At 40.8% G+C, this 24,860-nt stretch overlaps 1 protein-coding gene across 12 annotated transcripts in view; it reads left to right on the top strand.

Annotated features, from left to right (window-relative positions):
• The window catches only part of Sorcs1 (sortilin-related VPS10 domain containing receptor 1), a 513,725-nt gene extending 490,022 nt beyond the window's left edge, over positions 1-23,703 (top strand). For 4 of the 12 annotated variants that reach the window (XM_006231525.4, XM_039080717.2, XM_039080727.1 and 1 more), the window contains 4 exons: positions 998-1,097; positions 13,915-14,020; positions 14,154-14,314; positions 15,779-19,367. In XM_006231525.4, the coding sequence (XP_006231587.1) occupies positions 998-1,097; positions 13,915-14,020; positions 14,154-14,314; positions 15,779-15,879 (468 nt within the window). In that variant the 3' untranslated portion in view covers positions 15,880-19,367. Of the gene's footprint in view, positions 1-997; positions 1,098-13,914; positions 14,021-14,153; positions 14,315-15,709; positions 19,368-22,870 lie in introns of those variants that run through there. The other 8 variants (XM_006231519.5, XM_006231520.5, XM_063265314.1 and 5 more) reach the window with 8 other exon arrangements.
• The last annotated feature ends 1,157 nt before the right edge of the window (positions 23,704-24,860 follow it).

Below are 24,860 nucleotides of genomic sequence, written 5' to 3'. Positions count from 1 at the left end.
CTCCGCAGAAGGACAAGGTGGGACTCAGCATAATTTTAACTTAGAATTGCTTTTCTTCATGGCTTCACAATGGCAACGTTTGAGAGAACGACTCCTGGTGCTCATCGGCAGCGTGTGAGGATCATCTGTCCCTCCCCTTGTCTAGCAGAGAAGTTTATGTTCAGGGCACTGAAGTTCTATTGCCAACTAGGGACTTCTATAATGGACTCCAAACTAAGCCATCAGATCCTACTTAATCATTAAGGTTCAACACTGCCATTTTGGCAACTTACTAGAGGAGAGGAAACAGGAAATAAAAAGGGGAAGCAGAGGAATCTAACTAGAAGAATAATGGCCAGCATCCATCTAATGAAACTTAATAGTATATTAAATAAAATATAAACTCGATGCTTAAAATAATATATTAAAAACAAGGCAAAGATAGCAGATAAAAATAAGTAGTATGAATATCTTTTGGAGCCTTTCAGAAATCCCTCGAAATCTGTTAGCAAGGCACAAAATGCTAAACAAAAAAAGGGCTTTTACCTTTTTTTGTAATACCTTGCTGTATGTAATTTCTACTCAGACCCCATGCTCAGGTTGAATAGTCTAGAATCCCATGTTCCTTATCAACATATACCAGCCTCAGAAGTAGTTTAACAAATACCTATTTGTAGAAACAACCGATTCACTGCTTAAACTGTGGCTGCATTGTCTTCACCTACATTGTTTATTAAGCTATTGCCAACATTTATTATCCAACAGTGATAAAGTTCTTACCCACAGAAGCCATGGAGATGGTTTAGAGAAAACGAAGGAAGCAAAGTAAACCACACCATAATGTTTGGAATGTAACCAAGATCCCGCTCTTCACTTCCTGTATATAACAGACCCTCTCTTCTGTCATTTGCTGTATAATGCTAGCAGGCCTTGGTGAACATTCAAAGTATTTCTCAGAGTGGCTGTTCATAGTCATTAAGGTGATTTTTGGTGACACTAACTCTAACCCTTCTTTCAGATATCTGAAGTTCTAATCCACAAACTCAACCAAAACTTGGTGCACTTTGAGCTGAAGCCTGGGGTCCAAGTTCTTGTCCACGCAGCTCACCTAACAGCAGGTCAGTTTTCATGGTGGGAGTTCTTGCCAGCCACTGTACTGAAGGAAAATCATGTTCCTTAAATTCCAGGATAGATGGTAGTTATAAGTTGAGCATAATTCCTAAAAGTTTCTTTGATCGATGACTCTTCCCTAATGGGAAACAAGTTCAGCACGAGAATAAGATATTGTTTCTACTTAGTCCCTGGAAAGCAGTTCAATAAATCACGTAGAGCATGCTCCCGGGTGATAGCATGCTTTGTTTCAAAATACCTCGTGAAAAAGAGCATTAACCTTACAGGTAACATTTTTCAAAATCTTTCTATAAAGGCTTGTTCTCAAATCATTCATAGCACAAAGAATTTGATTTATTTATGTTCCAGGCTACTGTAGTAGAGTTGAAGTAGATATTTAGGAGCAATATAAAGTCAACTTTGATTTGGTCTAATTTTATAAATAAATGCTATTGATTTTCTGACTAATGAAAAGCAGGCAGGGGGTATCCTTATTCTAACTATAGAGAATGCCTTTGATAAAAATAAGTAATTTCAAACATTTATAAACAGATATCCCTATGTATGCAAATAATCAATTCATAGAACAATATTTATCAGTTACTTGTTTTGGCCAAGCACCAGCTTCAGGGAGCATAAATGCCAACTAGAAATTGTTGATGTAATGATAAGACTTATGATCTCATTTAGTGTGGGCAAGTATAGTGGTGGCATTGGGTAGAGATATGCTATACAATATGGACAAGGAATAAGAAGTGGGAGGAAGTTTCTTAATAAGCCAGTATATGAGCATATATGTTGAGAGTTAACATTCTATATAAGCATTTACAATTTTATATTTTAATTTGTTTTGCTTTCTTTTCTTACAGTCATATTTTTATTTTCCATAATTTTGTTAGAACTCAATATGCACACCAGAAAAAAATTTAAATATTCTATGCCATAGAGTTGGTGATGGGATGTAAGTCCTTGAGATTCTGTGAAAATTGGGTTGATTTGGACAATATTTTTAGAAGAGTGCATGGTGTATGAAAGTTGCTCTTTTCTCATTTTTTTCCTTATATTATTATCAGTTGAAGTAAATTAAGAAATCAAAAGCAAAGATTAATTCTGTTTGTTCCAAATGATACTGAATATTTTATAAAGGAGATAGTATTTGGGGAGATTCTTAAAAACTGGATAGAACAGAACTCACAACCTATTCCAAAGACAGAAGCACCAATGGGGAAAGTCTTTGGGGGCTGCTATAGAAGCCAAATGAATGAGGATGGAGGCCAGAGTTTTCCATGTCCATTCATCAGCTTCTTGGCAATTCCAAGAGGTTCCCGGGTCTGGAAGCTGGTTAATCACACTGCCACTATCTCCCGTTCTTCTCCCACTGTGGCATCAACTAAATAGCCATATGCAATTGATAATGAACATAGGGAATGGAGGTAGAGTGTTGGCCATGCTCTGTGACCCATCTGTACTTCAGTGGGGTCCGAGAAGCCATAAAAGCCTTTGACAAGAGATGTGAAGGACACTTGATTCGTTAATGGAACTTGCTTAGGAGACACACGACCTCTCACACATCATCCTCTCCCACAGAGCCTCGAGCTACTTGCTCATGTTTTAAATTTAGAGGCTGAATATTCTAGGACCCGATACTACAGTCGGAATTCTGCACTTGAAGGTATATGTTTCCTCTCTCGTCCTTCTAAATTTGCTTTACAGGCCCACTCAGCTTCTGAGTGAATTCGGACAGCAAGTGGTAAATTTTGTTGTAATGTGCTTTGTTTGTCAGAAAACTCCCTCTGATCCATGTACCTAGAGACTCTGTTGGAGTGAGGGAAATATCCCAAGGCACGCTAAACAGAGAATTAGCTGTATTTCTCAATCCCTCTACACTGAGGCCAACTGTTTTGACCCTGCCCCTTTTTGCACAGCTCTCCTCTGTTCGTTAGTTCCAGTGTTTCATCTCACCTGTCATTATGTCATACATAATGACATATGTCATTATGTCTTCACCTATGTCTCACATTATTCTGGTACACTTGACATGCTTCAGCACCATCATCCAAGAGGTGGCCAGGAGGATCGAGGCAACCCTGGGTTGGGTCGTAGAGACCCTATCTCAAATATAAGTAGAATACGAAAAGGAGCAGTTCGGTGGGTGCCCTTCTTGTGGGAGCTAGTATGGAATGGAAGTTAAACAGTAGGTAATTAGATATATGAGTCTGGTGTAGCCCATGGCTTAATTATGAGAAACTGATGCAGCAAGAGCTTCCTAAGAATGCATAGATACAAATCTCGTGTGGAAGCCTCATTTTTTTATACCTATGAGAAATTCCTTCAGCTGCAGTCGCTCTAGATGGCCAGGGGCAATACAAAGTTGAAAAGGCTTGAGAATTTCCTCCATTTCACACTTGCAGTCCACTCACAGAAGGGTGTCTGGGAGTAGGATTCAGGGTTCTGGAAAGAAACACTTGTAGAAATAATGTATCATTGGACATCCACATAACAATACCAACATTTGAAAGGTGGGAAGCTGTACCAAGGATATGTAAGATTCAAGGTTGCCAAGACAACAGGAGAAAAGACACAGCTGCAGGCAGGAAAAAAGAGTTCTTATCCTGGGACAACTTGACAAGAGCGAGAAAAGTCTTTATCTTCCAATCACTATGGCTACCTACTTTCATTCCTATTCAATTTAATAGGGACATATTCTGTGCAAGCTTTAGGAGCCAGCATCATGAAGCTTCTATCAATCATGGCTGACTCTGCAACTATCTTGATGTGGACTCAATGTGGAACGTTAGTTTCTGTGGAGGAGGAAAATGACAAAAACTGAAAGAATAACTGAACCCCAAAGTGCTGTTTGCTTATACAAGTGTGTAGAACTGGCCGTATCCCTAGGTGCACACATTCTGGACCAGATGTTTATAACGAGATGAGCAACAAAGGATTTGTACCAAGAATGAGACTTTCAAATAATTATGAGGATAGGCATTAGTTTCTCACTTGAAATTGATCCTGGCATAGCTCTAGCTTTTGCAGTTAGAAAAGTAAAAATAGTTATTTGAACATCAGTCCAAGGGTCTACATGTCTGACAAACGGTATTTTCCTTTTGTGCATGAAAAACAGGGCCCTGTGACGGGTACTTTAGCTGAACGCTGGGTAGATTGTGATGGTGTTTTCTAAATTGAAATGAACGTATTCGTATATGGGTGAAGAACGTGTTTAGTGCAGATATGGAATTTCAGTTTCCCTGTCCTCCCATGCCCCATATAGAAAAGGGAAATAAACCACGGCCTGCAACAGAACACGTCTCTAAGCAGTACTGCTGAAACCTTCCCAGGGACCATTACTGCACACTGCTGCTGCTATTAATTGCTCGGCAGATGTTTATCAGCCTCCTTCTTAAAATGTTCAAGCCAGAGGATGTTTCTGGTGAGACGTAGAGCATGGTTTGCTTAGACTCCCAGGGAAATGAACTGTCTCCTTTCAGGAATTTACTGACCTTGTTTTGGTTTTCAAATTCAGTTTCCTATCTGCTTTTATGGGGGCATAAGACAAGCATTGGCAGAGAACTGGGTGTCATTAGAAACTGGATAGGGCTTCTTTTCTTCTGGGTGCTCTCTTTTGGAATTCATTCATTTCTATATCTAAGCTGAGCCAAACTTCGAACACAGGGACTATTTTGTTCATAATCTTTCCTACGCTCCATGGAAACTGTCTGGTTTCTCTTGAGGGTCTGCCTACACCTGACAGATAAGTTTCTGGTATTCTCTTTGCAGAAACAAGAGATTTGACATTATGTCGGAATAGAGGAGAAATAAAGGACAGGTTGAAACAAAGGTGTGGCCAAGGTCCCAATTTAAACAAATGCTTTCAGCTTTTAGAGTCCTCTTTAGCAGTCAGGCTCAGACATTGCAGAACCACTGAGAGAGTTGGAAAGTTGTGTATAAATAAGCAACATTTGGGATTGGACTAGAAATGTTAGTGTTCAGGATAAAGTGTAACTTATTCACACTACTTCCTGCCCCCAAATCCTTCAGTTCTCTACACACCTGTCTATTTGTATTTTAAGACTTTAGTTTATGCCAGCATGTGTGAGGCGTCTTCCCAGAAGCCTTCACCTCATTACCACCTCCCATGTCGGACTCATCTGTTTTTGTCTCTTTCTGATGATGCTTATTATGGCCATCTTCTTCCTCATCTTCCTCGTACATACTATTTATGAGTATGTTCTCAATGTCAGGACGGTGTCACCATTACTGATCCCAGCAGAGAAACTGCACATGTCAAGTGCTCAACAAACTTTACTTTTGACAATAATCCAGTGCATAATTCATAACCTGTAGAAATTTATATTTGTGAGCCAGTCTCCATGACTACTCTAGCTGAACACCTGGCTAGTGGAGACTTCCATTATTTTTTCCAACAAGCATCGAGAAAAAAACATTTTCTCTTTTCGTTATTCCCAATCATGGATACAGTAATGCATATTTATTTGTGCACTGAGAATGAACAGCTAAAAGAAAAGGCATACCCATGTTCTTTGGAGTTCGATGTCTCAGAATAAGAGAAGGAGAAAGGGTGGGTAGGAAAGCAAAACTCTGATATTGAAAAAAGCCTGAATCAAGTATAACTTACTGCTCCTGGCTCAGTGCTCTGTATTGTATACTTTCAAGATAGAATTTCATCCTGAGAAGTATTTGATGGCCATTTACTAAAGTTCAAAGTCTGATGCAAGCCATTTGATTTCTACTGGCCATTATAAAAGAATAGATCTGAACTATTAACTAAAAATCCCTAAAAAGCATGTTTCGTCTTGTTTATTTTGGTAACTTGGAGTTTCATACATTTCAGATGTATCATATTATTCTTCCAGAGCTTCTATCATCTGTGCCCCATTTGGCAATCATTCCTTTAATTTGTATGGCCCGTGAGTAAGACAAACTAGCTAGGTCCCTTGCTCATTCTACATCAGTCTGAGCTGAACCACAAATACTCATGCAGAATCACAGTGGACAAACCAGTCAGTAATAATGAACAGAGCAGAAACAGAGGAATGACCTACTGAAATGCTTCTTTATGTAGTAATTTTGGGTAATCATTCGTAATTCCTTTTCTTTATAATGTAGAATGTTTGAATGGCTGTTGCAAAGATGGTGATTTTTTTTGATGGCCCCATAAACCTAAGTGGCAGAGCCCCTTGTTAATCAAGGAAGGGGCATTTAGTGGTTTATGTTGGAATCAGTGCCATTAAGAGGAAAAGCTGCCAGCAAGCTGTAATAGGAGGTTGGATTTCAGAAGGGAAGATAAAGACACTAGACTGTGAGCTTTAACTCCCCACTTTCTGTCAGACGTCATATTCCTAGACAAGGGAAGTTCACTGGTAGTTGAGCAGGTCCTACCTATTGGTGCAAATATTCCAGGCCCCATCAAATGTCATATCTTTGCTGCTATGAGCACTCTTCTTCAGAATTAAAGTGTCTTTCCTTTTGGTTAGCATGGGAGACTGGGAAGCATTGTTAGATTGTTGATTATTTGGTGGTGGAATAGGCAAGTGACTGAGTAGAGATAAACAATGAGACATAGCAACCAAGGGGCTATTCTGGCACAATCCATTTGAGGGTACAAACTAGAATAGGTTAATCCACACTAAAATGGAAAAAATTTCAGGGCTATTCATTCATTGCTAGTTTAGTTTATTGGGTGAATAAACTGAGAATTGAATAATGGGGCTTCACACAAGGCTCTAGAGGAGCTGAAGGCGACTGGTCCTTGAGACAATCTGGATGAATGAAACTTTTTTATATGGTTGACAAAACTGTCTCCAAGCCAAGGTAGGAAAACTTTGCTACAGAGTACCTGGTCCATAGCATGGCCACATTGCAGCTAAACTTAGAAACATCACAAAAATGGAGATCTGAGAGAACTCATTGTCTAGAATGAGGCATCCTGGTGTCCTAAGGAGCTGATAATCTAGATCTTAATTTTATAACAATGTCTCCTTATGCATATATGCCCAACTCCCTCCCCAGTCTATACAATGTTGTGTGGAAAGCATTCCATCCATCTGCAATGAGGGAAGCTACCAGACATGCCCCTCCATTACTAAATCTGATTTACAGCTCTGGACAATTACTGAAACAGAGAAGAAAGGCTGTGACACTAATGTAGCAATAAACATTAAAATATAATTTCTTGGCATGGGTAGAGACAACCTTTAGGCAGAATGGGCAGGCGATAGTGAGAGGAAGTAGGTAATAAGTAAAATATTCCTCCAAATGTGGGATATACTATATCTATAATCAAGATAAGTGGCCAAGGGCAGCCAAGTGGTGTGTCTGGGAAGCTATTGCAAATGATTAAAATGTGAACTGGAATCTAAGTGGCAGGGCAAATTGAAAGGCTGGGAGCTATATGAGAGTTAAGCAAATGCTGTTCTCTACGTGCAACTCGTATGCTAATTGAGCAGAAAATGCTACACCCACCTCTCCTTATTTCCACCTGTATTTCAGAGATACAAGGCTCTGTTCTCAGTTCCCCTGAAGGTTCCTGGTCTCCTAGAGATCCGGACACCTGATTAAAACAGAAAGATAAAAAAAAAATAAACTAACATTTTGCAGAGGAAAAGCCTCAAATCTTAAATAAAAGAATAAAAAGTACAGTAAGGAAGAAAGTACATTTAGGAAAACCCTCCCTTGTCAAGGGCAAGCGTATGTTTTCTAATAAACTGTAACCTTGCCCTCTGTGCTGTGGCAAACAGATTCAACTTCTTTTGCAGGTGCAATAAAAGAGATACCACAGGGATGTTATGGGACTGATATTCCAGTTCAGACACGAATACCAGTTAGGTCAGGAGGAAAGGGTTAGGGTGGGCGAGGAAGTGTACCCTTCAGCCTAGATCCTGACACTGTGTGAGTTCTGGGCTCCAGTTCCACCTCGGGAAAGGTGCTCTCCCTGTGAGGCAGCAGAAGCCCCAGGCAGGAAGTCATAGAAACTACAATGTAATGGAAGCCACAGCATAATCAATGCAGATGCCAAACAGTTGCTGTGGAGCCCTCGACTGTAAAGTGAAATGAATTCTTACGATAACATTTTCCATTTAGAGATTAAATTAGCGCTAGTGAAATTCTTCCACAGTCAATAAATTCATTTGCCTCTTTACTCTCTGATTGCGCAGTTATTATTTACAAGTAAGTCATTTATGAGTAAAGCCATGATAATGGTATTTTTATTTCCTTCTATTTTTCCTGAAATTAAATATATTTTCCTCTTTAAACAGCCAGGTTGTTTCAGACAGTTATTAAATCACTGTGGTGCTATGATAAATAATAACAGGTGCCAAGAGACGTAAATATATCTTCCCCTATAATGTGATTAAATGACTTTGACTCCTTCATATGTATGTATGTATATACATATATATGTATATTACATATATATATTATACACACACACACACACACACACACACACACACACACACACACACTTCAGCTCACAATAGTTTCTTGGTTGGTTCTTTTAAGAAAGCTATCTCCCTTCAGATAGTTAAGTGCTTTCCTGGTATGCACAGGCCCTCCCTGGACGACTTGATCCCAGCACTGTTAAAACCAGGTAGGTGGCACCCACCAGTAATCCCAGCACTCAAAGATGGGGTGGGCTGTTCCTCTTTCAGGAATCCTCACAGGGCACAAGGGACTGACTTTTATGGAGTGAGTATAGAGGACAAAGAAAATACGTGACTTGCTGGGGAGCCACTGGTTTACTGGATTATTCTCAGGGAAAGCCCTCAAGTAGATATTAATTGTCAGTATTGGATTGGGTGGGTTTAAGGGTTCTTTTTCTTTTCCATTAGAAAATGACCACTTACAATGATTAAGGTTTGGTAGTTTATATGGAAACTCAGGGTGCTGGATGTCCCTCAGTCCATTGCTTCCCCATTAGCTATGAGAGCTGGAGGAAGCATTATGATGCCCATGGTTACAATTTGGTGTGACCTGGAAGAGAAGCCATGATCAAATCTAGGGTGCACTGCAAATGGAAGTCATTCTGCCCACTTTTTGTTCTAATTTCTTTTCTGTGACATTGCCATATCACTTTAATCCCTCAGAGCGTCAACCCAACTGCATCTAGAATCATCTAGGAGACAAGTTTCTGGTCACGCCTTTGCGGGATCCTGTAGATTAGGTTAGCATGTGGACATATATGTGGTGGATTCTATAAGTAAGTTTAATGATGTGTGAAAACCTGCCTTAATAGTCAGTGCACTGTAACATTCCACAGGCTGAAACTCCTGACTTAATAAAAATGATGAAATGATTTGGGCACCGGAATTCAATGCCTTTTTATGACTATAGACCCAATGTGACCAGCATCTTTCTGTCCTTCTCATCATGCCTTTCTCACTGGGGACAACATTCCACAGCACAGGTAGTCAAACCAAACCCTGGTCCTTAAGTTGCATTGGTCAGGAATTTTGTTCCAGCAATGAATAAATTAAATAGTATGTCCTGGGTTCCACAATTTTTATATTTCAAGTAATTAATATAAAGCTTTGGGTGTGCTTCAGAGGCAAGGAAGGAAAGAACTAAAAACCAAGGTAGAGTGTGCTGGCTTCTGCAATTTCTTGATAAAAGTAACATTGGAGGAGAAAAGTGTCAAACAAGCCCCTTGCTGAACTAATTGGACCTACATTTCAAAAGGTTCTGTGGTTGATTGGATTTGTGAAAAGCTGTGGCTCAGCTAAACGTGTTTCCCTCCTGCAGGATTGGATACCTTTTATACACTTTTGTTCACTAAGAGTCTCCAGGTGGGGAAATACCAAGGGTTCCATTTCCCAAACTGACTGCACTGAGAAACTCATCATTTTTCAGAACTCTCTCTCTCTCTCTCTCTCTCTCTCTCTCTCTCTCTCTCTCTCTCTCTCTCTCTCTCCCTCTCTCTCTGTAATGTCTGGTATACCAGGTTCTTCATAGTCAGTTCCAGCTCTTGACATTTCACAACTGTACTGAAGCACAGATTATTTTCACTTGCTCTTTCCAAATGAGGAATTGACCTTCCATCAACTCAGTTAGCCCCAAACTGAGCCCAAGTATGGAGTTTGGATTTTGCTTTCACATGCAGATCTATTACCTATGACTTTGACATTTTCTATATGTCAATCACTCTTATGGACGAGGTAGCATTTCTATTACTATAATCAACTAAGATTCTTGTGAATAGAATACAATAATTTGAAGCATCCTCAAGTCCCTCACAGGCTGTTAGCCATGGTGTGTGAGCAGAGGCATCCGGTGTCCAGTCACCTGGAGTAATGGCTTGTAGCCATGTTATACACTGTGCATCTATAATGGCAAAAACCTTCTCTGAGTTTTTCCTCCCCCACATCTACCTTATTGGAGCTGAAACTACAGAGGAATTAATTTATGCTAATTCCACGCAACAAGCCCAAATCCATTTATCACCAGTTTCCATTCCTCAGCAAAGCATAGAAACATACCTAAATATTGGGGAAATTAAGATATGGAGACCCTACTGTATGAATAGCAATAGGCAGCTTAATGTGCAGGCACCGATCAGTAAGCAGAAGAGAAGTCAAGCAAGGAAAACCAGGGGCGGTGCCACCCAGTTCCCCCCCACCCCCGCTGCTGTTGGCTGTGTGCTGCTCCCCTGCTCCCCCAGAGTGACTAATAGATGCACAACTGGGAGGTAGAATGGACAGCACATTCTAGAACCCAAACTACAGAAACTAACAGTCTCCAACGAATGTGACAATTACCCAACAATCCTAATGCTGCCTCTTTAAGAATTGTGATCTGGGTATGAATGGTGTAAGGTTGAAAATTCAACCAGAAGAGAGGAAAGCAATGGGAGGTGGAAGCAAACGGTGTCCAGGTGTGTTTGTGTGTACACACACATGTACGTGTGATGTGTGTTTCCCTCCATGTGAGTACGAACAGGGTTAAGGTAAGTTTCTCATATTATTTTCCATGTGTTTCAAAATTACACTGGGCTTAGTGGCACATACCTTTAATCCTTGCACTCAGAAGGAAGGTAGAGGCAGGCAGATCTCTGTGAGTTCAAGACCGGCTTGATCTGCAGAGTAAATTTCAGGACATTCAGGGCTATGTAGAGAGACTCTGTTTCAACAGAAAAAATACTGACAACAAGAATTGCCAACTGTTACCCTTTCAAATAAGCTCTGTCGTGTCCATGGCTTCATCTCTCATATTCTTCTTGTGCTGCGGCTTGGTTTGCAGAACTTAACTTCATGCCTCTGACCATCTTCATCATCCTTGGCCCCTCTGGATCACAATTTGTTCATTGGAAAATTAGTGGTTTCCTTTAGGTTACCCTTACCTTATATTTGTATCCCTTTCATCTGATACTGATATTGCAATAACAAAGAATGACAGGGTGGGGAGGCAGAGTCATTTCGGAACAACACAGTGCCTGAGCTTGTGGGCATTGTATGTAAGAATGGAAATAACAAGATTGGTCCTGAGATGACAGTTTTTCTATTATCTGTCTATTTTCTATCTTTCTGTCTGTCTCTCTTTTTCTCTGTTTGTCTGTCTACCTATGACCCATCTCCTCACAGGCACATGTGTGTCTCATCAACGTTTAAAAGTATATGAACTAGAATCCTAATGACTCCTTGTAAAGCATAATATTTTTAACTCATGTCACCTGTGAACTTTCTTCCCATGCTATATATCAATTTAGCCTTAACTCTCCTTCCTGAGAAGCGTTCTTTTTAATTTCTTATTCCTTTACCCACACTGGGGCATATAGCATTGTGGGTATTTAGGTGTGTATGAAGGGTCCTTTCTGTTAACCAGTTGAAGTTCTTTCTGCAGGGTAGCCTTCAGCTCAGAAATTTAGCTGCTTTTGTTTGTGTCGTGTGGTTGACAGCCCCTGTCTCCCATCTGTTAAAAATAGTCAAGACAATATTTGTAACAATGGGAAGTGTCCTTTTCTCCTGTGATGTCCTACTAATAGCAGCAGCCACTCAGATGTGTTTTTGGGATGTGCTGATGGTATCAAGAGCTTCGTTTTCTTATTTTAATACAAAGCACCATGGACTTTGGGTGTTCCACTGGAGTGACACTGCTCCATCTTCTCTTGCACCAGGACGTGCTTGAAAGGCACAAAGCTGGTAGGCTTACAGTGGTGAGAGAGCAAGAGAGTTCCTTATATTCAGTTCCTCCTGAGTAAATTACAGTGTTTCCTGAAAAAGAGGCTTCAACTTTTCACTTCGCACTGACTTTATAGTCCTGTGAATTACATTCTCTGGTATTACCTCCACTACAAGCTTTCCAAATTCAGACAGCGCAGTTGCAACCATGGGTCTTGTCTGAGACCATTAATATTGCAGTCATTTACTCTTGAACTTTTCTGCTTGGATGACCAGAGCATCACCCTCTTGGCTTTCAACAGGGAAAAGTCATAGAAAGGGTGCATAAAGGTCACTTGTGTTTCTGGGTATCGGGCTTTGCTTAAATTGATGGATGGTAAAGGTCACTGTCCACGCTTCCATGAGGTGCAGGTAGATTGTTTTCCGGCTTGAACTATACCGCATTTGCTGAAGGTCAGTTCTTGATATGGTAAAAATTAATTGCAAACAATCATTATAAGTGTTAAGAGTTTTGACCCTGAGGAGCTGTGGAGAACTGACATAGAAACAAACTCCAGGAGGTGCGTCTCATGCAAGCAGACATTTGAGCTTTGTCTGTGAGGAAGTCCGTGCACTTGAGGTGCTGAAGTCCCAGGATTAAGTGCTATGAATTTTAGAAATTATAGAGCCCATTGCATGGAGCAACTCTACTCTATCATCGGGGCACTGACTTCTTAAACCAGTCATTTGCATCAACTTCCTGGGTAGCAAAGCAGACCATGAACAGAGAAACAGTTCTGTGCTTTACACTTTTTCATCTGGTAACTGCCCAGTTAGAGATAGAACAAATTCACAGGAACACACACACACACACACACACACACGCACACACACACACACACGCACACACTTCTTATTTATGGTGTGGCTACTTCCTGTTCTCAGTGAGAAAAGCCTACATACAAAGCATCAATGTAACAAAAATAGTGATAGTAATATTAATAATAATTAAGATGCAGCTCATCCTTGACTAGACTATTTAAACGTACCATGTTTCCACCTCACAATAGTATAATGCAGCCCTTTTTCTGTTCTGTCTTAGTAAAACACTCAGTAAATCACATAAAGCACTGAATGGTCTATTATAAAATAAGGTTGTTAAGAGGATTTTACCTAAGCAGGGGTAAGGCCAAGGAAGGGTTCTGAGTACATCTGTGGTAGGTTTCAAAGTTCTGTATGGAGTAGGTTATATGTTTGATAGTTTCATCCTGCAGTGGCTTTTCATCAAGATGTAAGCCCACCAGTAGTAGGATTGATTGATTACTAATAATGACAGCAGCAGCACTAGAGTTAAAGGAAACATTGATAATGAGACTGATAAGTAGGTGTAACACAACCATCCAGTGAAGTGTGCACTAGTTTTCTTTAGCTATGTATGAGACATTAAGGTGAAGCAACCAGCCCAGCTCTATACAGTTAGCAGTGGATTGAATAGATCCAGGGCCTCCTCTGTTTCCCCCGCTCTATTGCAGTGTGGATAAACTGGCTAGGGCACTCGGAGGACTGGTACATTCTCAGAGGCATGCTTAGCTATGGACTGTGTATCCTACCTGCATATCCCATGTGGTTTCCTCCAATTTACCAAGCTTGAGCATGAACCTTACGGACCGGCTCAAATCTCTGCTCACACGTGTGCCTTCTTTCTTCCCAGCCCCCCTGGTGGACCTCACTCCTACCCACAGCGGATCTGCCATGCTGATGTTGCTCTCAGTGGTGTTTGTGGGGTTGGCCGTGTTCGTCATCTACAAGTTTAAAAGGTGTGTGTTTCTTCCTCAGCCTCCTACATCCCCACCTCCACCCCTCTCCTCTTTCCCACAGGTTTGGAAGCAATAAGTCACAGTGAAAGTCACCTCTGGTACAGGGCAGTGATGCTTTCTGTTAATGTTTTAGGAAGATCCCGGGGATTAATGTTTATGCCCAGATGCAAAATGAGAAAGAACAAGAGCTGATCAATCCAGTCAGCCACACTGAAAGCAGGCCCACTGCCCCTCACCCTGACCTCAGGAGGCCTGGCCAGCTTGTAGATGAGAAGGTGGAATCCCATCTCCTAGGTAAATGATGCCCGTGGCCATCGGCTGCCCAGGCTGAGCAGTCAACTAACCTGCCCTCTAACCCCCATCTGGCTTTACATAACTTTTTTCTGCTCTAACGTCTTTGAGAGGAAAAGCTGAGATGTCCCCTTCTTGCTCCTTTTTAGCTTTATACTTTCATTAAATTCCCCTTTTCAAAAAAGAATCTCTTTCCTAAACACTAAACTTCCAGCGTAAATGATCGATGAGCACTCCCATCTTCACTAATGCTATTTAAGGAGGAAAAGCTTCAGAGTCTAGGGGAGGTGTGTAGAAAGACAGGCAATAAACGGGGTGAGGAGTGTCTTGAACAAAACATACAAGTCTCTATACAGAGGATTCTGAGACTAAATTGCTTTAGAATACCAGAAGAGCCAGCCGTAAGGAGATTGGCTAACTCACCTACTTGCGGGGGAGGGTTGTTGTTTTGCTTTGTTTAGTGGCTGTCTTGAAACTCACTGTGGAAATGTGGAGATGAAGAACTTGAGTGGAGGAAAGGCATGCTGTTTGTAGAATATTCAGGATTTGGGGATGCTGAGAGCCCAGTTGGAGAAGTAGAAGTAGACTATGACAGGAGCAGGCAGATGCCTTTCTCTGTTTTGACAAGATTTGGTATCGGGTGTCAATGCGGTTCTCTTCAACCTGTGATCTAAGCACAAGAGGCTGATACCTAGCTGGAGGAAGCCTGAAGCTCAATTGCTAAATCTTACCATTATTATAGAAGTTTTGGATAACTAGGCACACTCATGGAGCTGCCATTGCAGATTCCTTTCCGTTCTGTGGCCCTGCTGTCTGTGGCTGACTGAGATGGAGAAATTATTGGATTCTCCATGCTTCATGCTAATGTCGCGATGCCAGGTCACCTAGAAGACCTTTATAGAAAAGACTTTTAATCTGTTACTTGGAAAATAATGTTAGCAAATGAAAAAGAGAATCCTCTTTTTCACCGGATCTGAACAAGGTCTGGGGCTGTATTAGAGGAAGTTTAAATGCAATGAGTAGCACTAGCTAGTGATAATAATAACTACAGCCACATCTGGTGTCCAATTTTCACAGTTCATTTTCTTCCGTTGGGTGGAGACAGGGTGATAAAAGGACACAATAGCTTGGGGGTGAAAATGTATAGAAGCTTTTCTGCCTTCCTGTCCAGAGTAGCACCGCGCACTCTGTTCCCTTCTAAAGCATCTCAAATGTGGCATTATTTACGGGGGTCGTTTGGTTCTCTGTCTCTATTTCTGTGTGGTATGAGTCACTGTGGCTGTTTATTGAAGTAGTGTTTCCTCCTTCACTCTGAACGTTTCGCAGCACGTTGCATTCTCTGACACGGTTCCATTTCCAGTGTCATTAATTGAGTAAGTGTTACACGTTTTCTCTTAGGAGAGTAGCTTTAACCTCCCCTCCCTCCCCTTCTACTCAACCTGGGGACTCATCTCTCCGATTGCAAAGACCAAGACAAGCCACACCACCTTCATCGCCAAAGCGGGGATCTGCTGGGGCACAATTTGCAATCTAAGGAAAACCCCCAAAGGCTACAGGAGACCTGCTGATCAGAAAAGAATTTCGCTCTTGTCAAGTACATCATCCTTCATGACCACTAACTTTGTTTTTTTTTTTTTCTTCTTCTGTTGTTCTGTTTCCTATTTCGCCAGGAAGTATTTCCATAGTTGCTGAGAATCAAAGCACAAAAGAAATCCCTACCTATGTAAATGTTTGAATGGAGGACGCCAGTAAAAACAAACAAACAAAAAGTAAATAAAAATAAAAACAATCAAAATCCAAAATAACAAGTAAACACTCTCACTGCATCGGAACTTTTAAATTCTTCAGACACAGACAACAAGGGTTTTTAGCTTTAAGCCTGTGCATGTGGACAATACTTTGAGAACGTGTTTGGAGGGGCAGTGTACAGGTGCTCTATTTTAATGGAAAACACTCCCCTCCTTTCTCATCTCCTTTTCTGATCGGTCATGTTTGTAGAAAATTCATAACATATACAGGCCAAGGATATCTGCATGTATTTTTGAAAATATTCTTGGCTCTAGATTTAACAGTTCTTTTAGCCCTAGGGGCTGATGGTGGATTAGCCATCCCCAGCCTCTTCCTAAAACCACAAAGACATGCACAGGATGAAACCCTGAGCTGCTTCTCTGTGTTCCTTAGCGTCACATTTCCTTTCTAAGTTAATGTTAGTGGCTCCGTTGGTCAGCACCGACCACAGGCTGCTTTCTCTCCAGTCTCTGTGGCCGCAGGGACAAAGATGCTAGTTAAAGATTCATACCCATGGAGGCAGGTTCCATAGCAACAGAAGGGAGGCTGGGAAGCAAAGCATCTTTGTTTCTTGCTCAACTTTTCTCCTTGCAGCTTTCCCTCTTCCTACCCCCAAGGAATGTAAAAAAACAAAGACAAAACACAAGTGGGATTTTTTCCCCCAGTACTTACTTGGTACCCTACTTTCACATTTGATTGTCATCCATGTATGAACATGTTCTCTCGCCATCTTTCAGGTTTTTCTCCTCCCTGTTCCCCATTATCTTTTGATGCCTCTCTCTTTGTCTGCTCAACTGTGTTGCTAGATTTTGGATAGTAAACCTTATACTTCCTAAAACTGGCCCAGCCTACGCCAACCCTTACTCCACTCACAAGTCTTTAGCTCTATCAATTTTGTACAATCTTAAGCATGCCAGCTCCCCTGCGTTCTAGCCAGGCTGCGTTCTGCACAGCTGGCAGGCTTCAGTTACATTTCCCCTCTATCTCCTCCCCAAAAACCTTTCTTTGCCAAATACCTCTGGTTTTCCCACATGGAAACATACACTGAGTGTTAAAGAGTTTTTACATCCATAGTATTCCAAACCTGGACATGTGCTTTGGAAAGGAAAGCATAGAGATGAGCAGTGGTGGTTTGTGCATTAACAAAATCTTATGTGGTCCAATTCTAGAAGATTCTCTTGAGAAAAGTTTTGAAAGTGTGACTATGGTGGAAGGTAATATCTTCTGTGATAGTTGCTGTTATTTGATATTTCTGCTCTAGAATAACCATATTTGTAAAATAAAACTGATTTTAACCTCAAGGAGAAACAGGTTAATGGACTTAATATAAAGAGTATTGAAAAACCTATACAAATCGGTCTTCTCATATATTTGAAAGAGATTTTGACCATTTGGGATGATCTCATTGATTCCAAGTATGTACTCGAATCTTCAATTGTCACAGTATTGATGAAGAAAAATTCAGTATAAATGGAAGGGTAACTGCTTACAGCAAAGTAAGGCTTACCCCTATCATGGCTTTGAAGCAAAAGAAAACCAGTTTCCCTAGAGGAATCATGCAAGAGGCTCACAAAAAAGGAGCAGGGCTCCTGCTGAAGTTCTTCTAGTGACTGAGTTCCCCTTCATTACTGTGTACTAAAAAAATCCCAATCTCAAGTTGGGATGAAAGTGGTAAACCACTTCCAGAACCTACCATCCCTTGGCTATGTCCCAAAGCCAAGAACAGGGTATTGTCAAGGGCCTTGGTATATCCCAATGATCAGTATGATCCTGGCTCTTGAATGGCTGATTCAGCGATCAGGTGACTTTGCCTTATATGGCTGAAGCAAAGGGAGAGGAGGAAAGCTGGTGGTGTCAGAGGTTAATCAAACAGAAAGCTTATGGTCGAAGGTGCCCCATGTCAATATGGTCAATTTTGCCTGGGGACATAATCAATCAATTCTCAAACTGCCAGGCTTCCTATCTCATAGGAAACATCTTCAGTGATTATTCTCTTCAGTTGAAGTCTTCCATATTTAGTCTGGAAGACAAAAATATTTGGAAACCAAAATAGGTCCATTCAAACCAGCACAGGGAATCCTCAGCGTTGCAGTTCAATTGATTCTAATTTTAAAAAAAAAAATATTTTAAAAAATGAACAACATTCTTGATCTAGCACAGTGCCTTGCCTAGAATAACATTTTGAAAATTTGTTTGTCAATAAAAGGACAATGAGTGGGTGAAGAGACATGGGGAAGAAGGGTCTGTAAGTCTTCATGTAAAATAGAGATGGGCCTGAAATTCCTGCCATCTTGGGCAGTACCCAAAGTGGTCAGCTATAGATTCAGCTTCTCCAGTGTCCTCATGTGCCTTTCCTCAAAGCTCCCTCTCACCTGTAGGTTGGTGAGGCAAGGTACTTCTTAGAGAGGACCTACAAGTCCCTATAACCTTGGCTTGTGGATCTCAAAGTGTGATGCCTAAGACAAGATAAGAGTGTCACTTACACTTGCTTGAAACGCAGATTCAAACTGGGCTAAAAACAGACCCTGCTATTTTGGAAATTCTAGGGATCTTTAGTATTATTTTTTGATTATGAATCATGGCTGTCCCAACCAAATGTTTCACCAAGCCATCCAGGTGATGATGATACCTATGCTCAAGTTTGAGAACCACCACACTAGGCCTTGCAGCCAAATCCCAACAAGAAAGGAACATTTAGAACCTACAAGTGGGACAGAACCAAGTGCCTACCTCTCACTAAAAGCAGGTGCAAACACAATGAGGACTTTGGTGGATTTAAGGCCAAAGGAGTGTAGGGAGGAATCCATAGAAGGTAAGATTCAGGGCAAGCTACAAATTGGATACTGCAACCTCTCTTAAATGTCCAAAGGGCAAACCGTACATGCTCTACCCTCAACTTCCCACTAACGTCGTTTCCCCCCTTGCCTCATTCTAATTGGATTCGAGGTCCAAATTGCAGAGGTTTGCTTTGCTTTTTCCTCAGAAGTTCCAAACAGCAACTTTGAAAGCAATGGGGTGCTTGGCAGCAGCCGTTGTGTGTTGTCCCGGATCCCAGCTGAGCATTGAGACCCCTTCATTTGCCAACTTCTTTTTATAGGAAGCCAATTAAAAAAACATATGAAAGTTTTCTTATAGGATTGGAACTACTTCTAATTTTAAAATGACTTTTTTGATGTATTTTTTTGTTAAATACTATGTAGTGTAATGTATAATTGCTCTTGTTTATTGCTTTTACAATCATATTTATTAAACAGATAATGTCTCTAAAGTCTTGGCCTCAATGTGTTCATTTAATTCCAAAACACGGTCTGGATTTTTTAAAAAAATAAATAAAATGATGTAGTTACACGATTTCATGAATGCTAATTGTGTGAGCATACATTTAGCTCTTTACCCTCATGTGTTCCACTCACAAGCTCCTCTACTCCCCGAGTTCGTCCTATCTACATTCCAGTTAACTGTAGGATGTCTGTCCCATTATGGAAAGAACACCGTTGTACTTAAAACTCACTCCAAAATGGTTGCTTTGGAATGAGTGATAGGTTCACTGTTACTAGTTTGAATTTTTAAACTATTAATGAGAAACAAAGCAGTTCAAAACCTTGGAGTTAGCAAAGGACAGAACCTGAGGTGTGCTAACGCCTCCTAGGGTGAAATGGAAAGAGAGGGCTTTGCATTTGGAAGTGGAGAAGGAGCTTCTACATCTGGCTGTGCCAGGTGTGTGACCTTGGCCTTATTGCTTCATCATCCAGAAGCTACCATGGCTCCGTACATATAAAGAGGATGAAGCTGACCTCTTCTGGCTTTGTCATTCTCGGTGGGTGAGTGATTTCCAAAAGAGTCAACCTGTAGAAGAAATTCAGACTAGATCCAAACATTTCCAGGCACTTGGCTCACCTACATAACTGAAATCTTGTTGGATACACATTGTTCCTTATATTCGGTCTACAAACACTAAGCCATCCTTTGCCTTCCTGAAGGTCTATTGGGTTTAGAATGGCAGTGCTAATTAGCCCAGTTTCAGAATGCATGGGAGCCTTGACTATTTTTAGCCTGCCTTTAACTTCCCAAATTAAGTTCTCTGCTCCCTCTTTCTTTTACAGACGGAACTATGCTATTCTGTCTCCTTAGGGATGCTCTGTCTCCCATGTCATTCAGGGTGAAATCAAAAAGCAGAAAATGTCTCTAGGTAATTTACACAGAAGTGATTAAGCACGGGATTTGTTGTGTAAGTAACAGAAGAGCGAACATGCCAGCAAAGAGCAGACAATCCTCCAGAAAAAGCCCAGAATCTCCCAAAGTTGGAGGATCACAGGCATCTCCAGAATCCGTAGGCCAAGACGACTGGATTGAAGCTGAATTCGCAGCACCCAGGTCTGGCTGGAGCTGGAGCCACAGAGGAAGCAAAGCTAAGGCCCAAGCAGGGGAGACTGGAAGGGATGGCTCTTTTCCTCACTCTTCTCCTTGAGGCCCTAGAGCCCTTGGGATGCCCTTGAGACTGGGATTAGAGAAAGTCAGCATAAAGGAATGTGTTTGAAAGAACAGACCAGTAAGTGGTAGAACACCACTGGGAAACTCAGCCTAGGTCAAATGGAGAAAGCTCCCCTGGCCTCAACAGAATAAATGGCTGTGCCCCTCTCCAGCTTGTTTGCCATGTTAACATAATTAGATGGTGGATATCGTGTTTGTGTGAACAAATCCTGTTATACCTTCCCATTGTGCGTGTTTGAGCAAAGACCTATAATTCAGCACACTCTTTACATTCCTCTAGCATCTAGCACTGGACATTGCCATTAGGGGGCGCTAGAGAAATGTTGGATGCAACTCAACCTTTAATTTTTAGCTTAGCATTATCTGTGAGTCCATTTTATTTAGCACTGATCTCTGAGGTGGCTTCACAGGGCAAGCCTAACCCAGCCAGCACCTCTAATTACGTGTCCAATTGCTGTTTGTCAAGAATCAACACCTCCCTGCCCTTCTCCTGGGCTAGCTTTCAAGCTGCTGTGTTCAAGGAGCTATTCTTAGACATTAATTTAAGGAAAATAATTGCTGTTTAGAAAAAAGGAAGGCAAGAAGCTAGCTAGAAAGTGGAATAAAAACCAAAGCCCTAAATTGGGTTTCTGAATCCTCAGAAACCGGTTTGCTTCTTTCCTAAGGAAATCATAGAGATGAGTGTTTGAAAAATTCATATTTGAAACTGGCAAGGTAACTTTAGAGGGTAGATGGGTTTGTTGCATAGCATGGTCATGACCTGAGTTCAATCCACTGATCCCACAAGGTGGCAGAAGTGAACTGACTCCCAAGAGCATGCATGCATTTGTACACGCGCGCGCATACACACACACACACACACACACACAGTACATAATTATTTTTTTAAAAAAATCATATATAAAGGAAAATGCATGTTTGGGTGTTGCTTGCATAAGAGAATCCCAAAATAATACCAGGAGGAAAAATTGCAATAGCATGGCTAGCTATTATAAATGTTGCATACGCTGCTAGGAATCTGTGGTTTGCAGAGTATAGATATGAATTGATCTATATGTGCAGACATGGCTATAGGCAGGGACTGCACAGCTGCCTCCATAGAATGTACATGCTAATGAGGGTATTAAAGAAATTATGTCACTAGCACATATATTGCTATCTTACATATAAGACAATGAAATTTAAAAATAAACAATGCTAGGTATCAGACTGTCAAAGGCAGGAATAAGGGCCAGGTGAGTTTGCCTTCAGAAGCAAAAATGTCTCTATGTCCCAGGAATGCTTCTCTTGTAGCCGAAAGGCTGAAAACTAGGGCATCTGTTGGGATGAAAAGTGCATTGACCCAGTTTCCAAATTTAATCCTAGGACGTGGAAACAAACACAATTAGAAATTTAAAAGATTGAAATAGTCTATTTTATGGGAAAATTGACTTCGAGTGCTCAAGAGTTCGGCCAAAGAATCCCATAGAGGAAAGACAGTTGGTTTTATTAAGAAGCATGTGTGTTCAAAAAAAAAAAAATCACCACACTGCGAGACACAGCAACAATAAAACCTAATTAACAGGTAGTAACCCCATTAAAGCGGTAGGACGGGTTATTTTTCCAAGTGCTGGTAAATACACAAAATAAGTAGTACCTTAAACAGTGTGGTTGGTAGTTTAAAAGTAATTTGATTTGGCTTTGGCGTTGTACCACTCTCTAATCCCAACGTTCAGAGGCAGGAGGATCGCCTGTTGCCTTAAGGAAGCGACCCTATAAGCAAAACAAAGAGGAAGTATTTGAACATAGCAGCAGAACAGGAGAGGAGGAAGTTAAAAGAATAAGACAGCTTTCATATCCATCATCATTGCAGCGAGAGGCCCCCAGATGATACCAACAGCTTCGCCCACTTCCACACACTTGGAAGCAGCACATAGTTCATAGATTTTGCAGCAACTCACATTTGTCAACCTAACTCTGACCCCAAAACGGTTAAACTACTGTCAGACTTCACCACAGAGGGTTGTGCGAAGCTCACATTTGAGATTGTCTGTGGAAGCCAAGGCAGGGGAAGAGGTTTTAAAGGTAAGTATCCATCTCTAGATAATAAAATCATTTCATGAATAATACTATGGTATTTCAAGATGTGCATGTTCGTGTACCTGCTTAAAAATCTTGCTTTCATATTAACAACAGCTTTTAGGTGTAAAGAAAGATTTAATGAATTCGTTTAAACGAATTAAAACACTGTGACCGAATCATATTTAACATAGATGGTTTCCATTAAAATTATTTTTCTAGAGGCTGGAGAGATCGCTCAGCGGTCAAGAACATTGGCTGCTCTTGCAGAGGACCCGGGTTCAATGCTCAGCACCAACAAGGTGGCTCACAGGCATCTGTAACTTCAGTTCCGAGAGATACGACACCCTCTTCTGACCTCCATGGGCACCAGGAACACACGTGGTGCACAGATTTACATCCAGGAAAAACACCAATACACATAAAATGAAAATAAAACGATTTTTATAAAGTACTTAGAGGCATAAGAAAATTTTTATGAAATGTGAAGAGAGGAATTTAAGACGTCATGGGGTGAAATAATAGTTTGTATAGAAAGCACAGGGCAGAGAGCATCTCAGCGATAGACTTCTTATTTGGCTAAAACGCACAGTGTTCTGATTCAATTCTCCAGTACTGCATATATATTTAAAAATAAAGAAGAAGACTGGATGGAAATCAAAAAGTATGACCCCTTGCTATTTCTAACTCCCTAAACCATGGATGTTTTAATTCCCTTCATCTTTAAAATGAACATGTAGTCCTCGTAGACTTGGACTAAACCTATCTTAAATAGGAAACAAAAGGAATGCTTATAAGGAAATCTATATGCCTATTGAACCCATACCTTAATTATAAACTGTGTATATAGTTCCTAGGAAGATCACAATTATTAAAGTGTGTAATTATTCTCTTCGAAAACTAAAAATTAAACCACTCCGAATGTCATTTTTATCAATTGAAATTCATACTGAGATGAACATATTACTATGCTGTTTTTGTATCTGTAATCTGTGAACTTTCTGAATATATTCTATTCATTTTTAATTAAATTTTTAGGTTATCGTGCAAAGTAATGAGTTTCATTTTGACCTTTTCTCACATAGGTGTCATTCTTTGTTACCATTTGTTACCCCCACCAACTATAGTAAACTTTCAAGGGTTCAAAATTCTTAAAATGTATGTACACACGAATACATATATACACAATCTTATAGAATATGAATAACAACATTTATAGCGTAAAGATATGGTAAATAATTTAAATAAAATTGCATAGCTCAATGGTAGAAGCAAGTTCATACTTTTACATTATTTAGGTATATTCACACATAGGTAAAATCTACTCATGTGTTACATATGAAAGGAAGTAACATTGATCAGTTATGGTTCATAAACACACAGGAAGCTGTGCTATGACGGGACACGCACTGCTTTGTTGATTCCAACCCAATGCTTTTCGAGGATTGTGTCATTCTTCAGTCATGATGACCATCACCAGTTAGAAGGAAGATGCAGACAGAAATGCTATTCTGAGGTTGGACGTGGAAGTTGTTGCAGATCCCCCCCCCCCCACGTCTGTGTCAAATTCTTAGTTATCCAGTTGATTTCCTTAACCAGCAGCTGTTCCCTTTACCCTGTTTCAGTCACTAAAATGGGTGCCAACCCTCCTTAAGCAATAGGGTTAACCGTATTTCCCATACTTGACCAGATATACACACTTGAAAAATGGCTAGGGCTGGTCTAGCCAAGTGAGTGCTGAAGAATTAGAGAGAGGAAGTTCTCCTTAGCTAATGCCAAAACACAGAGGCATGTCTGACAATCCACATGAAAGCAGACTTAACATCAGTGGCCATAACAATGATGCAAATGAAGGTTGGAATGTGCTGGAACACTAAGCACTTGGGCCCAAACACTACCAACATTTTAGTTCCTAGCACAGGACTTCTGATTGGCTTGAATGAAAATAGATTAAACACAGAGAAACAATGAAGAAATTGCGAATGGAAGATACAGCAACGATAGTAGAACGAGTCTAATTTTTAAAGTTGTGTGTATCACTTTGCACCCACTATGTTATTTAATCTCTACAAGGGAGTCCAAGAGAAAAGTGGGTGCTTTCTGTCATGGTAGGTGAAAGTGGAGTTCAGAGAACAGGGAGGACACCTTGTGATCACTGTGAGAGTGACAGAATCCTCAGTGGGCCTGCCTCCATCAGGGCTCAGCTGTGCGA

Source organism: Rattus norvegicus, chromosome 1, assembly GCF_036323735.1.
Source record: "Rattus norvegicus strain BN/NHsdMcwi chromosome 1, GRCr8, whole genome shotgun sequence".
Taxonomy (NCBI): domain Eukaryota; kingdom Metazoa; phylum Chordata; class Mammalia; order Rodentia; family Muridae; genus Rattus; species Rattus norvegicus.
Note: the sequence above shows the minus strand (reverse complement) of the source record. Positions and strands in the feature narration are given on the sequence as shown.